Source organism: Sebastes fasciatus, chromosome 12 (genome assembly GCF_043250625.1).
Source record: "Sebastes fasciatus isolate fSebFas1 chromosome 12, fSebFas1.pri, whole genome shotgun sequence".
Classification (NCBI taxonomy): domain Eukaryota; kingdom Metazoa; phylum Chordata; class Actinopteri; order Perciformes; family Sebastidae; genus Sebastes; species Sebastes fasciatus.
The window spans coordinates 26,594,496-26,611,053 of NC_133806.1; the positions used below are offsets into that span (position 1 = coordinate 26,594,496).

At 40.1% G+C, this 16,558-nt stretch overlaps 1 protein-coding gene across 2 annotated transcripts in view; it reads right to left on the reverse strand.

The window, feature by feature from the left end:
* The window catches only part of taf2 (TAF2 RNA polymerase II, TATA box binding protein (TBP)-associated factor), a 29,645-nt gene extending 22,730 nt beyond the window's left edge, over nt 1–6,915 (reverse strand). Inside the window, exons 1-6 of one of the 2 annotated variants that reach the window (XM_074654458.1) lie at nt 6,293–6,915; nt 6,113–6,167; nt 3,828–3,988; nt 3,555–3,673; nt 2,087–2,228; nt 463–694 (exon numbers count right to left, since the gene is read on the reverse strand). In XM_074654458.1, coding sequence (XP_074510559.1) covers nt 463–694; nt 2,087–2,228; nt 3,555–3,673; nt 3,828–3,988; nt 6,113–6,167; nt 6,293–6,342 — 759 coding nt within the window. In that variant the 5' untranslated portion in view covers nt 6,343–6,915. Of the gene's footprint in view, nt 1–462; nt 695–2,086; nt 2,229–3,554; nt 3,674–3,827; nt 3,989–6,112; nt 6,168–6,288 lie in introns of both variants that reach the window. The other variant, XM_074654459.1, reaches the window with a different exon arrangement.
* Nucleotides 6,916–16,558: the final 9,643 nt, after the last annotated feature.

The window sequence follows — 16,558 nt, forward strand, 5'->3', positions numbered from 1 at the left end:
TGAGATAAAACCTGATGCAGAAATCTCCAAATGTCAAAAGTTTTTGATCCCAAATCAAAGCAAGACTTTTTCTATGGTGTTCCTCAAGGTCTTGGTGTCTTAATGTGGTATTTTGGAGGGATTATTGATCATTTTTATCAATTTTCCAGTGGTTAGATTTAGCACCAAAACTGTGTAACAAATGGTATCAACCCAGAAATTGATGCAACAATGTATTAGACATAATAGAGCATGGGGATGACCATCATAACCTTCTATCATAATGTTCAACGCTCTTATACACTTTCACAATTTATTTTAATTTAATAATTCATTTCTATTTATTTCTTATTTCTGACTAGAACAACTTGACACACAGTGCTGAGCTGCATCTCAAACTAATCTTCAGGTTCCCAGCTTTCAGATGATGTACACCACTTCTATGTGACATCTACTGTTGACTATTTAAGGGGTTGAACCCACCTCATGCATGTAGGGATCTACAAGGATTTCAAAGGGCCCGACAGCCAGGGAGATGTTGGGGGCCGCAGTGGGGATGGGGAGGACATAGTGGAAAGTCTTCTTCCTCATGTCATGGGTGTAGATGGTCTCCACCAGATCGCCACAGGACACTGCTATCATGGAAGCATCCACGGTGAACTCCAGCTTCCACGTGCACAGCTCTGAGTAGGAGTCTACGCAGGGGAACCAGAATCTGGGGGAGTAGACAATATGATGAACTCTGAGCACATGCACGTACATGGATGCACTGACCACTGCGTTAAATAACGATCCAAAGTTACATTAAATTTTGGCGAGGAAAAACTGGCATGGTCACTTTCAAAGGAGTCCCTTGACCTCTGACCTCAAAATATGTGAATGAAAATGTGTTCTCAGCTTATTGTGCCTTATTGGCAGGAAGTTCATAAACATATTAATAATGTATTTGGAGTCGACATTCCTTTTAGATGTGATGCTGTGTACATGGGTGACATCCCATTTGACGGGTGGAACATTAATGATAAGAAAGTGGTTCAAATACTTTTGGCAGCAAGCAAAAAGGCTGTTACAAGGAAGTGGCTAAAATCTGAGCCACCCACCATTGACGAATGGATAGAAATAATATATGAAGTATATGTCATGGAAAGATTGTCTTTTTCCCTCAAAGCCCAAAGAGAAAATATTTTCTGGATTTGGCCTAAGTGGACTGAGTATATTAAACATATAAGGTCAGTCTTTAGCTGACTTGATAGAATCATTTAAGGAGAATGTAATGTGGTTTATATTAGGTTACTTTATCATGTTTAACAACCCACTCTTTATCCATTTATATGTATGTATATGTGTATTAATACTGTATACACACATATATATATATATATATATATATATATACACACACACACACACACACATACATACTGTATGATGTTGTCCTTAAAAAAAAACAGCAGCAACTGGCCAAATAAGAGAAGAACCCACATTCTTACTCATGCTAAAGGTAAATATTTATATGGCATTAGTAAAAATGTGGTTTCATGTGCATATATATATGTACATAGTGTAATGTGCATATATATGTATATAGTGTAATGTTTTGTATTGTATTAAAAAATTTATTAAAAAAATAAATAATACAAAAATATATTTATAGATAATTTATATATAATCTATTCTGATTGGTCAATTACATCGTTGCTATGGGCGCAGTTCTGATGTTGGACTCTGGCAGACCGTTTTTGTGTCAAATTCTTGATTTGTTACGTAAGTAGCCATGTAATAAGCGGGATAATGTACAACTAACAGGTCATTGTTGTGAAATAGACCCCGACAGGGCGATGTCGCAGGATGGAGCATTAACTGATTTCCAATAATAAAAATATACATACATTTGCATAAAGCAGTATATTTTCCCACTCCCATGTTAATAAGTATTAAATACCTGACAAATCTGCCTTTAAGGTACATTTTGAACAAATACAAAATTTGTGATTAATTTGCGATTAATCACGATTAACTATGGACAATATTGCGAATAATCCCGATTAAATATTTCAATCGACTGACAGCCCTAGTTGTTAATCATGGTTAGTCATTGTTACTAGACCTGGTGGAGTTCTGGTATCCAAAGGAGAAGATGTGAGCTCCTCTCTCCGCCATGCTGCCTTCCACATCAGGAACAACGAAGTGGAGACCTCCTTTTGGCTGATCCAGGGAAAACTCTATGTACACCTTTAAAACTTTTAAATCTGGAGACGCAAAACACAGAAACAATTGTGTATCAGTCATGATGTTATAGTTCCTTTTCTGTCAATAATCCAAGAGTGGAAAAGGTTTCACTTATTCCAGGGAAATTTGGTAATCTACCTCATGTGACCATGCCAATTACAAGCTATCAGGCAATGAATTTTGATTATGAAATTGTATCTTTTATAACAATCTGGTGAAGATGTTGGAATTTTAAAAAGGACAGTAGATTATGTTAGTCTTGGTTTGGCAAAAACACACTTTTGAATCCTGCATTTTAAATAGTAAATGATCCAAAACAACTCTGTGTGACCTTTTACATTTTCAGTTGCCTTTATGTCGATATTATGATTTACTGTGATTTTCGTTAACTTTTTTAACACTAGACCATGGGAAAAAGATGAATCATACACTTCTAGTGACTTTTACTTTGGAAAATATTTAAATGAATACAGTTATAAAGTTTGATTTTCAGCATGTATGTAGTCAGAGATGTTCTGAAGTCAAATATATCAGTCATTGTCAGGAATTATTTATTACATTTGTTCCAGCAATCCAAAAATCAAAGAATAAAGACATTTCCCTCACAAATTACTGGTATTTTCTTTTTAATTTATAAGGGACATGTGATGTTTTATACTTCTGGTGAATATAATACAATCAATCTTATTTCCATAAATGTATATATAGTTCCCTTTGTTAACACCTTATTTTGAAAACCGGATGTAGTCACATGTGTATACTTCCTCTAACTTCTCCAAGGTCGTCTCTAGCTCTCCCGTCAGCTCCGTTCTCTTTATACATCCATGATCAGCTCCATCGGGGCCGTTTGAATGCATTTAACATAAATGTCAGTATATGGGTGCTCTACAGTTGTAGCGTCGGCCCATTTGACCACAGAGATCAGAGTGACGCCCAGCTTGACCGCACCACGCAATACGATAACGTTTCCTGTCCATGACAGAGTTAGCATGCAGCTTTAGCCGTGATGTCTAGCTCTGTTTTTCCTGCAATGTGTGAAAAGTGTTTCCATACTTTACTGGATGTGTAGTGTTTACCACTTTGGATTTAACATATGAGGGTGCAGGTCGTATCCACGCAGACCCTCCGCCGTTTTCTACTCGATGCGGTTTGTTTTGATTGAGGAATACTGAACGGATATGACGTCACGTTACTCAGACTACAATAAAAGCGGTAACTTCCTTCTACCTCCACATAGACTCATTTGAAGCAAATATATTGATTCTGGCATTAAAAAATCTATTTCAATCGTAATTAGATAAATCACATAGGTGATTCGATTTTTTTGCCCCACCCCTACGTCTTACCATCTCCTTGTTTCCAGAGCTCAGAGGGAACTTTGATGACCAGCTCCCCGTGTCCTGCATCAGGGTCCACAGCACTCACTGCTGCCGTGTAGGCACTGGAGAAATAGTTGAGGTTCCTCCTACGTAGACACACACAAAACAAATTATTATTATTATTATTACGAAAGGAACCTTTTAGTTCCTTGAAAAGTAGTTCCATGGACTAAAAGTCCCAGGCACTTTTGGTGGAAACCCGGCTTAATGTCGTCAACATCAGCACACGGATATACTCACTGCTTGGACTCATGGTGGCACACCTCCAGCGTGGGGTCATTGTAAATGAACGGGGCTTCGAGTTCGTTGACTCGCACCCTGTAGATGCGGCACTGTTTACTGTTAAGCTTGATCCTGTTCAGGTTGACCACTGTGGGGAAAATGGTCAGCTCAACGTAGCCCTGAGGGATGCAAAAGAGAGGAAGACGTTGGTGAAAATAGACTACAACTGTCATCAGTAGTGTAGTAGTGGAGTAGAACCCCAAAATGAACTGCATAAAAGGGTTTGATCACCCAAGATTGTTCCAAACACCAGTATCTGTGCTGGCTTTATGACAGCAGCAAAGTCATCCTGACTTCACATAACTCTGTAGGGTTGTAACACAATAACGCCTACATAATATCTAGCAAATACAAATTATGAATCATTATTTAATAAACCTGAATTCTCAGCGTAATAGGTTTTTAATAGAGTAAGCAATTGTTTTTAATTGCAGTTCATAATTCTCCCTGATTGAATGAGTGTTATGTGTAAATAGGTGTAACGTCACGTGGACAAAAAGAGGGAACACTAAATTGTCAAGCAGTTATCTCTTACAGTCCACTATAATATTACAAGAGATAGGATGCAAGTTGATTTAATATTAGCCGATGTTATCGGTCTAACCATAGCAGAATGACTGAACAAATTAGACTGCAGAGTAGGGCTCCACAATTAATCGAATATTAATCGCGATCACGATTTTGCCTTCCCTCAAATAAATGAACATGATCGACTGCGATGTTTAAAATGCGTGCTCCGTTTTGGCTTCACTTTTGGGGAGCTGTCAAGGCTATAGACTGTGTATAATAAGTGGAAGTAGTCACCGTGACGCCACCCATTGGTTTGTGGACTACCATTTTGAAGGATCGAGTTGGGCATTTTGGCTGTCGCCATTTTGGTTCTTGGTCGTTACCATCTTGGTTCTTGGCCGTTGCCATCTTGCTTTTTGGCATCCAGTGACCTGAAGATTCTTGTTTTTTCCTCTACACTGGACTAATTCAATTCAATTCCGTCCCCATCTTAGTTTTTGGCCATCTCTATCTTGGGTTTTTTGCGACCAGAAGTGACACGAGAGGGTGGAGCTAAGAACAACCGATCGTTGAATAAGACATTTTTAGGCGACCAAAACACTACGATTAACTTTGATGAAGTGAAAACACACTGTGAAAGAGTTAAAGTTCTAAGATGTAAACAACTCCCAAGCCCAAAAGTTTTGGTACATTTTCATTTTGCTTCCAGGAGATGCACTGAATAAGGACCAGTCTTATTTTGATGCTAATATTTGTACATTAGCAGAAACGTGTGGCTACGCTGTTCAGACAAGACTCCAACACAAACTACATGGAAGCACCAAAACCGCAAAGTTATATCTAGTGAAGCCCGTCTTGCAAAACAGTGTTGGCAGCGGTCGGAGGACGCGGGGGAGACCATAGTTTTGGTCTCCAGGGCCGGAGTCTCTGCTGTACTCTGCTCCTGTGCCTGCTTGCCTTCACTCACACACACCGCTCGTTCTCGCTCTTTCGCTCCGCTCTCACGTGCATGCCGCACACTACACACTGCAGAAGACTTCGTAGCTCTGAGAATATCTAGAGAATGTACAGTGGACGTTTGTGCAGAAATAAATGCTGCAGCTCCTCCAGACCAACAGAGGTTTCCCGTGTCTTGTGAAGTGACCGGGCTCCGCAGCGAGAAACGTTATTGTCTCCGACCGGGTGCCGGTGTCTCCCCTGTTCCCTCCGACCGCGGTCGGGAGGCTGAAGCAGGAAAAGCCAACACTAGGATCAGCAGTGATTCATGGAGAGACCTTCATCTGGTCAGCTAACATTACTGCCAAGCAGGTGAAATACAGAGTGATATTGTGGTTTTAGCTGACGTGTGTCGCCTCACTGTTTTGAGCGATGCTCGTTCATGTCTATATAGAGCGAGCAAGCGCGAGCCCGACGCTGACTTTCGTTGACTTAACGGCCACAGGTGTCGCTGTTAACAAGCATTTCTGATTCTTCCAAACAGTCCCTTTAAATGTGAAAGTGCAATAAAAATAAGTTGTCCCTAAAATCAATGAATATTCGTGATATTGTACAATATTGATCAAAATAATCGTGATTATAATTTTGGCCATGATCGTGCAGCTCTACCACAGAGATTGTTCTTGGTATCTAGTGTAGTGTGGTGTAGTGTGGTGTGGTGTGGTGTGGTGTGGTGTGGTGTGGTGTAGTGTGGTGTAGTGTAGTGTAGTGTAGTGTAGTGTAACTTCAGTACTCACAATGACAGACTTCCTCTGGAAGTTGATGTTGTTGATGCACACCACCTGGTGGGTCGTAAAAGCAACGACAGGAGAACAATGTCAGTATGAGATGTGAACATAACTAGATATACTTGTACTTTAAGTAACGTTACTGCATGTACTTTATGCAAATGTTAGTGTACTACAATAAATACTTATAATTTAAAAGGGCGAGGGCTCTCAAATCCTTTATCCTTCTTCCTGTTCATCCTCGGGTCTTGTAGTTGTTGTTTGACTGAGGTTTCAACATAACACAGCTCCGTGATGCTTCCTGCTCTGCAGCTGTGTGCTGCTAGTTCAACATCCAGCAAGCTCACACTGCAACAAGTAGAAGAAGTAAGCGACACTAACAACAGCGTTAGCTGGATGTACCGTTAAGGACGCATAGACCAGCAGCACTGTAACGTTGGTAACGGAGGACTCTGTAGTGAACGCTCTGTACTCGGAGGTTGGTGTCCGTTACAGTGTTTCTATCGCAACCACAGCGGACGTATCCATAAATAAAAGTCGGCCGTGATTAGCAGTCGGTGTTGTATAACAGATAATATATCCATACAGTGCTTGCTGCGGTCGCCGTGGATGAAAACATGCAGAGAAAGCCTCACTGTCCGGCTTCTTTCAGCGGTGTGTTCGCGGCTCCAGTGTGAGCCGCCATTTTGACTGTAACCTTTCACCTCCCGCGTAAACATGATGTTTTATTATGATTTATTATATCAAGACGCAATCACCAGACATCTACAGCACATTACAGTATGTATATGTCATTGTTTTAAAACAAATTTAATGACATTACATATATTAAAATTAATTGTTTTCTGCGTCAGAGCGGGGCGTGCACACCGGAAATGACAGCATATTAGCACTTCCGGTTCCCTCGTCTGGAAGTCAATGTTTTTTTTTTTAATTGGTTTTAAATTAGATGCCTAAAATAAGGTCTGTGGTTAACACACGCTTAAGAGATTTTAACGTTCTGCTCAACCATATAAAATACACAAATAAATACCCTACTCGGGAAATTTGAAGCCTTTATGTGTCTTTAAAGAGGTGGTTGCTAACAAGTGGGATAAGTGAGACTAGTAAACGTCATCACGGTGACTCGTCCTCCTTTACGTCCTCGTTGTGTTTACTCATGTTGATGTGACCGCGGGAGAGGAGGAGCGGTTGCCCTGGTAACGTCTCCCCCCCCAGCTACGCGTGCTTCTCTGGGATGACGCTGCACAGAAACCCGTTCCATTCCAGAACATTATGACATCACAGCTGATTCAAAGGGACCATATCAAAGGAGGAATTCCAGATAAATGGAATAGTTTTAAGGACCTAAAGCATTTGGTTGCCAATCTCCTTTTCCACACCACTCACACAGACACACACACGTGTATCACATTAACGACATCAACTTGATCTAGATATTGGCAATATCGAGACCAAACCAAACAGGACTGTTCGATCACGGAAAGAACAGTTTTTATTTCCCCCGAGTTTCACAAATTGAGACAAATTCTCTCAGCATAATGTTTCTAGGTCTGGGTTTTCTTGCGGGTGTTTTTGTCACTAAAACTGTCAGAAGGCTCCTCGAGCCATACCTCAGTAAAGATGACAGCAGTGGAGATGAAGAAACCAGTTCATATGAAGAAATCAGTCACGACGAGTTGAGCATTGGAGATGAAGAAATCCTCCCACCTGCTAGTCCCACTGACCATATCACCCGAGAATCAGAGGCCGACCCAAGAACCAGCACTGCTGGAGAATGTGCAGTTGAAGTTGGAGATGAAGAAATCCTCCAACCTGCTGGTATCACTGAGGCCCACACAAGAATCAGCAAGGAGATCTGCAGATTTCCAAACAGATTCAACAATTCTTGGATGAATGCAACATTGCAAGCTGCACTAAACCTGAAAGTTGTGCGGGTGAAATTGATGAAACTACGACCAGAGTATTTGGTGTATTTGACAAAACTCTCAACATCACCAGCATTTGTGAAACTGTTTTTGGAAGCCCTCCACAACCCAGGGAGGAGTTTCATTCTACCAGAACTCGATGAGATTTTGGCAGGATTGAGCGTCACAGTAGATCCAGCAAATCCACTGGATTTATTACAACATGTGCTGGCCTTGTTAAATGACTGTGGGGTACGAACAACTATTCAGGTGAAAGAGGAATGCAAGTGTGAAGAATGTAAATGCACCCGTTGTAAATGCACCGCAAACCTGGGCAGCATTTATTTTCTACCATCACCACGTCTGTATGGTTCAATCGCCGCTCTTCTCAGACATGCTATCAATGAAGGCCAGTGCGCAAGACACTGTGCCACATGTGGCTCCGCAGCAGAGAGACAACAAGTGTGGGTTAACCTCCCTGACATTCTCACCCTGAATCTGTCTCGAGCGGCAAATGCTGACCGCACGGTACTCAGGAGCCCCGTGGATCCAACTCCCAACATAGTAATTCCTGTGGGAGAAAACAAAACACAAGGCTACTCCCTGTCCTCTGCAATTTGTCAGAGAGACAGTGACGCAGTCTCTGGGCACATGTGGTCCTATTTGTTTTCTGGTCCTATGAAGGGTACTACCATCAAGGCTGACGATGATCGTATATCAGTCGTATCAGGAGACCTGCCAGCTGACATCTACAGACATGGGATAATTTACCTCTATGAGAAGTGCACTTAAGTTGCCTCTGGAGGAGAGGATTAGCGTGGGTTTTCTCCGGGTGCTCCGGTTTCCTCCCACAGTACAAAAACATGCAGGTTAATTGTTGACTTCAAATTGACCATAGGTGAGAATGTGAGCATTTCCTCCCACAATCTGTACAGTTGTATTGTATTGTATTGTATTGTATAGTTGTCTGTCTCTGTGTCAGCCTGTGATAGGCTGGCAACCTGTTCAGGGTAGATATACTCCGGGTGCTCCAGTTTCCTCCCACAGTCTGTACAGTTGTATTGTATTGTATTGTATTGTATAGTTGTCTGTCTCTATGTGTCAGCCTGTGATAGGCTGGCAACCTGTTCAGGGTGGGTTCACTCCGGGTGCTCTGGTTTCCTCCCACAATCTGTACAGTTGTATTGTATTGTATTGTATAATTGTCTGTCTCTATGTGTCAGCCTGTGATAGGCTGGCAACCTGTTCAGGGTGGGTTTACTCCGGGTGCTCCGGTTTCCTCCCACAATCTGTACAGTTGTATTGTATTGTATTGTATAATTGTCTGTCTATGTGTCAGCCTGTGATAGGCTGGCAACCTGTTCAGGGTGGGTTTACTCCGGGTGCTCCGGTTTCCACCCACAATCTGTACAGTTGTATTGTATTGTATTGTATAATTGTCTGTCTCTATGTGTCAGCCTGTGAGAGGCTGATAAGTAAATATAATAATATGTAAATAAATAAATAAAAACATTAATTCAACTGACAGATAATGTATTGGCTTTGAGATTTTCGTTGTTTTTTTTTTCAATTATGATATGAACGATGTGAATAGCATGATGAAATTCACCAGGAAAAGTTTAATTTTCTGCTGTGGATAATGATAATAATTAAAAAATTCTCTTTAGTACCTGCTTTCTCTGATTCACCTCATTTACCACCAGCAGAATTTCTTTCCTCCACCACTTTGGTTTTCTTTACTTTCAGCCAATTTGTTATTCCTTCATCATGGTTTATATATTTAAATATCATAGATTGCTGTCTTTTTCACTTGTGAAGCAAATTATAGGGATTCACCCAAATAGAATTAACCTTAACATTGAAATCAAGTGATCAAAAATGAACAATGGGGCAGATGTAGGTTAAAATCTTCTCTTGGCTATTCTTCTCTTTTCATACATATGATTAATCATGTCATTACTTGAGAGCTGCTCTTAAAGGATACTTTAACAAGCACAAGTTTGTGTAATGTTACAATTAATGCCTAAACAGCATAACCAGATTAAGCCGGTAGAGGGGCACTGGGGCAAAAGTAATCTGTGGGCCTATATACTGACCCATTGATTGGTGTAATTTGGTTAAACAAAAAGTTAACTAAGAATATGCATCATGTACATTTTTGCACAGGCTGGCAAGACAGATAATGCAGAATCGACTTGAAAGCCCATTATCACTTGAGTTTGTTTGGGCTTTGGTTGTGCTAATATCAAAGTAATTTGCAATTAATCAAATGACCACAAATCAAGAGATACACAATACATTTGGGGCCAAAGCATCATATTAAAAGTCTGTTTTGATCTGCATTTTTGAAATATATAAATGGGCTACTACAGTTGGTGGACTAAATAGTTGGTATTTAATTTTATTTTGTGGTTAATGTATGTGCATGTAAACATATCACTATTAATCTTTTTTTTCCTGCTACTGATAAACACCAAGCCCCAGAGATGTGTATGGCAACATTATTGGACTTCCCTGAATATTTGAATTCTTTATTTGCCTCATTTACAAGCTAATTGATTAACTAACAGATATAATCTGATGGAAATCAATATTTGTTTTTTCACCTTGTTACCATTACAGCCAATGATTGCCAAGTATCAACTGTATCAAGACGTAGGCCCATGGAGTCAGACCAAAATGGGATTGCATACTTCCATTGTATACTTCTTCTCTCCTACCGGGTTAATGTGGCCACCCTCCCATTAAAATGATTCTTAGGCATTAATAGTAATATTCCACTAAATATGGTATTTCAATATTTCTGCTTTTACATTGATGACCAAGCTTGATAGTGTGTGTGTGTGTGTGTATGTGTGTGTTATATATGTATGTATTTATATATACTGTAAAAAAAAAGTTTGGAAACTTGTGTTTGGTGGATTATTTCTATGTTATTACAATGCTAATTGGCATTGTATTTTACATCGTTGGAAAGCCTGTTTATTTACCTTCACAATGATGTCCAACTTGCAAGGATCATGCATTTGTGGGATGAGCAGCACAGCTGATTATGTGGGGGCGCCCAAGAAAAATTTGCCAAAATGCTCTGCCAATGGTAAACAGTGTATTCTCATAAGGCTACCAGGAAGCCTGCAATGACTGCCTTTCACCGTCAGGCCCGTTTGCGCTGGTGTCGACAACACAGACAATGGAACCTGAACATGTGGGGGAATGTCATGTTCAGTGATGAGTCCAGGTTCTGTCTGCGAAAGTTGGATGGCAGGGTCAAAGTATGGAGACGCGGAGAACACTATGCTGATTGTTGCACCGATGGAGTAACAGCTTTTGGTGGGGGCAGTGTCATGGTGTGGGGCGGCATCTCCCTCACTGGCATTACAAGGCTTGTCATCATTGAAGGCCATCTCAATGCAGTGAGATATCGGGATGAGATTCTGCAGCCAGTGGCGATCCCATATCTCCACAATCTGGGACCTAACTTCATCCTCCAAGATGACAACGCTCGCCCCCACAGAGCCAGGGTTATCACAGACTACCTCCACAATGTGGGAGTAGAGAGAATGGAACGGCCTGCCAAGAGTCCAGACCTCAACCCAATTCAACACTTGTTGTGGGATCAGCTTGGGCGTGCTGTACGTGTTAGAGTGACCAACACAACCACGCTGGCTGACCTGCAACGAATCCTGGTTGAGGAATGGAACGCCATCCCACAGCAACGTGTGACCAGGTTGGTGACCAGCATGAGGAGAAGGTGCCAGGCTGTTGTGGCTGCGTATGGATCTTCCACCGCTACTGAGGCTCCTGACAGTGTATTAAATGAATAAAGTGTAAAATTGCCAATATGTCTTGTTTGTTCCTTGTTACTGATAGAGAGATCAATCATCCAATCCACCAAACAACTCAAAACAAGAGTCAATACTAACAGGAGAATACACTGTTTACCATTGGCAGAGCATTTTGGCAAATTTTTCTTGAGCACTCCCCACATAATCAGCTGTGCTGCTCATCCCACAAATGCATGATCCTTACAAGTTGGACATCATTGTGAAGGTAAATAAACAGGCTTTCCAACGATGTAAAATACAATGCCAATTAGCATTGTAACAACAGAGAAATAATCCACCAAACACAAGTTTCCGAACTTTTTTTTCCCAGTGTATTTTGCACAGATGATTTTCTATCATATTTTACACATATTGCTGGGTGCATTCCATATTTTAAACACACAAATATTGACAATTTGTAAAATGTATTATTATTATTAGTAGTAGTAGTAGTAGTAATGTTTTTTTTGTGTGTGGCTGTCTGGCTGGCTCAGGGGGGCCACTGCTTCTGGTGATTGTATTTACACTAAAGAAATCATAAAAGTGGTGTTCATTTGTGGAGATTATCTTGCTGAACAAAACGTGTAAGGTAGGCTATCCTTAAGCCATGTATATTTAAATTTAATACATCCACATATAGCCTAACTTTTTTTGTAATTATTGTTTTGCCTTCTATTTAATTCTATTGACAGAGAAAAATATGGAGGCATTGTTATTTAGATAAGAGGAGAAACATACATGGAACAGTTGATTCAAATTGTTTCAAACTGTAGATCATATCGACCTTGTCAAAGTTTGACTTACTGTGGGCTGTAGTAATTACCTAATTACAACGTTATGGCAAGCCGTTTTAACATTTAATAGCTATAGGCAGGATATTCATTAGAGATATCTACAACTTCGTTTTACCTAGTCAAAACTCTAGTTCAAGATATTCCTAATTCTATTTTGACTAGGCAAAACTCTAATTTTAGACATTCATAATTAGTTAGTTATTAAACTAGTATGTTTCAAGCTACTTTTGCCATTCTAGTGTATGGGGTTTCTCAATACAGATATCTACAATTCAGTCTGAGCAACCAATTAAGTGACAAGGTCCAGCAGTCTGGTTGCGATTCCTCATCTGAAGGCCGTGTTTCCAGAAGATGATCCATCATCAGACAGATAGGCTTTGACACAGACATGGGTTTAATGTCTGCGGGTACGACCACAAGGGCTGAGGCACTGCTCATGGTAATGAGCCATAATTTAACAAGAACACAACTTAATGATTTAAACCAGGGACCAGGGTCTTGGTTGACACTCCGGTCGGAGTTCAAGTTCTGTGAGCCCCTCTTGATGGACGCCGCCATACCCTTTTTCCTCAGCCATTCCTCAACAGGTATAACGTTAATATAAAACTGGAGACTTGGATTTTGGTCTTGTTATTAGTACAACCAGTCACACAGCAGCTCTTTTTAAGTCGGGCAGGTGAACATTAACATTAGACCCCTGACGGCTCTCTATTAAATAGGGTGTTGCTGGTTTCTAACTAACGTTAGCGGTTAGCCCTCAGTCGGAAACGTAACGCCAAAAGTCAACACAGTATTGCTGATGTGTCTGATTCAAATTGAAGTCTCCTTTGTGCTGCTCCGTTCCTGGCTTGAATGAGCCGTTCATTTCACTGATACTCCACACCTTGTCTATGTTCAGTTATGCCTTTAATTGAATTGCTTTTGTTAAATAAATTACTTTGGTTATTAAACCATTAAAATCATGTGTCTCCCATATTTGTCATGGCTCCAGAGAACAGGTCGGGACACCGTGACACCACCTCCTTTTGTGCAGTTCTAATGAAAGGGCAATCATCCATTCATCCAAGTGAGCTCATACTATTATATAAATATATATCAGGTGGATTAGTATATGTGAACTTGTGTACACAAGCAGTGGGCTTACCCATCTCCGCCTTCAGCACATAGTTTTACAGTCAACTCATGCCACGCTGTGTGGAAATATGGAGCAGAAACAACAACAAACAAAGGAGCCGCTCTTAAAACAGAGACTGGGTGAAAGAAGGAAAGCAGGCCGGGTCAGAAAGGGATGTTCAGTAAAAGGATAAGAGATTTACAGAGGGACATTTTAGTGTTAGTTGGGTGACATAAGTCTGTTGTCGTGGCAATTCATCTAATGTGACTGACAGGGAAGTTAGAACACCTACCCCCAGTCTTGAATTCAAAGTGTTTCAAAGTTTCTGTGTATTTTATTAATATATATCTTATCTATAGGCTACATATCTACAGTCTATCAGACTAGGCACGCAAAGTGCATTATTATCATACTGTATGAGATGTGTCAGTGTTTTTGTTCCGGTTCGCCCGCTCGCTCTCTCTCATCCCCGGCTCTCTGAAGCCGCTGTTTCCTGGCAAAGGCAGCAGCGCCGGCGGCACAGAGGTCCCCGCCGGTACAATAACCTTTTATTTTAATGTTAATAAAATGTACCCAAATTCACAAATATGTAGGATATTACTACAGACATTCCTGTAATATTACGTCACAGCGTCTACTGTATTAACCATGTGTTTACTTCGTATTTATTTGCATATAGAGCGGGGAAGTGAGATCAGATCACAAGTGGTCACTCAGGACGTATGTTCATAAGCCAGGTGTGAACAGGGCCTATGAATTAATTAAGAAGAAATATAGAAAAATGAAAATGTTTCTTCCTCCAAATGACAGAAAAAGTTTGAGAACCACTGAACTAGGCCATGTATTGCAGCAGATAAGTTACATCAGATTCTCCAGGTCTTTGGTGAAGCATCTTAATTAGGGCTGTCAAAGTGAATGCGATAATAACGCGTTAACGCAGATTTGTTTTAACGCCACTAATTTCTTTAACACATTATTGAACTTTTTTAGGTTGTAGCGGGCTCAGTTTTAAAGCTAGAGTGAAGATACAGGTATGAGAGGAAATAATGCTCCAAATTTACACTATTTTTGGCAGGGAAAAACTGTCATGGGCATTTTCAAAGAGGTCCCTTGACCTCTGACCTCCAGATATGTGAATGTAAATGGGTTCTATGGGTACCCACGAGTCTCCCCTTTACAGACATGCTCATTTTATGATAATCACATGCAGTTTGGGGCAAGTCATAGTCAAGTCAGCACACTGACAGCTGTTGTTGCCTGTTGGGCTGCAGTTTGCCATGTTGTGATTTGAGCATATGTTTTATGCTAAATGCAGTACCTGTGAGGGTTTCTGGACACTATTTGTCATCGTTTTGTGTTGTTAATTGATTTTTAATAATAAATATATACATATGTTTGCATAAAGCAGCACATTTGCCCACTCCCATGTTGATAAGAGTATTATTTCTTGCGTTAACACGTTATTATCACATTAACTTTGTTTTTCGCTGGAATTAGATGACAGAGACACGAGAGGACGTAAGAGGACAAGTGGCAGGAGGCGTGGATTAGCGTGACAAAATAGAGTGATTATGCTGGTTTATTGTTTACATGTCTGAGGGACATTGTCAAACACATCATGACAGGCCTCCACCTTTCCCATGGTCAATGTTATTTCAAATAACCACATGACAAACACCAACATAGCAATATTCTATATGCTTTTCATTGAGCCAGAACTGAGGAGCAGCATGTGATTGTTTCTCTGTCTCTGCCCCAAACTCTGTCTCTGGTATAAATGTCCCTCCGTCCTGCCTCCCTCTCAGACACTCTTCACGGTCGGCTACAGGTAAAGTATGGATGCTTCTGGTGATAACTGTGGTGGTTGGGGAACTGTAACAGGGGGTTACATTATGGCATTGGATCTCAGTTAATGAGAATATTTAGGTTTATGAAGTGGAAAATGTTTATAGTCTGCAGAAACTATGACTATGACATTATTTAAATTGTTTTTCTTTATCTTTGTGATATGTTTGAAGATGTATTTGCAGTATTCTGTATCTGGCATGTGTTAATTTGCAGTACCTTGTACAAGCCATAGCATAGCTGTATGCACAATAAAATAATACATTAATTAATTCTATAATAGTCTATATAATTCTACTGCAGGGCTTGCAGTGACATATTAACAGATTCATGTAAACTTTAACCCTCTGAGACCCACACTAGACCAGTTTTTGTAGGGGGGTACAGGGGATCTTTAGGGGGAGATAGCAGGTGTGCATCAAGTTGTTCTAGTCATAAATCACAAATAAACATGTATTAATTATTTAACAAATTAATTAAATAAAATTGTGAAAGTACACTGCGAAATTTTTTTTTTTATTTTAAACCATTTTTCCCAATAAATCTGAATTTTTTTTCCCATGTATTTCAAAATTACAGGAAAATCATATTAAAATTACAAGAGTGAACTGTTTATTGACATATGTCGTCGTTTTAACAAAAACAAAATCTGTGGAAAACATGAAATATCTGTTTTTTAACAGCTTTTGCATGCTAATTTTAACAAAACTAACGTAAAAATAAAGTATTCTTTAGTGATAAAAGTAAGATTTTCTGTAATTTTACAAAAGAACAATTTTTATTTTTTTTACCTTTATTTATTCAGGGGGAGGTTCACTGAGAGCAATGCTCTCTTATTCAGGAACGCCCTGATCACATTCACACAGTTACACATTCACACCTGGAAGCTGCCCAGTCCATTGGAGCGGTTGGGGTTAAGTGCCTTGCTTGCCAAAAATAAACGTATTAATTATTTAATTAATTAAAATAAA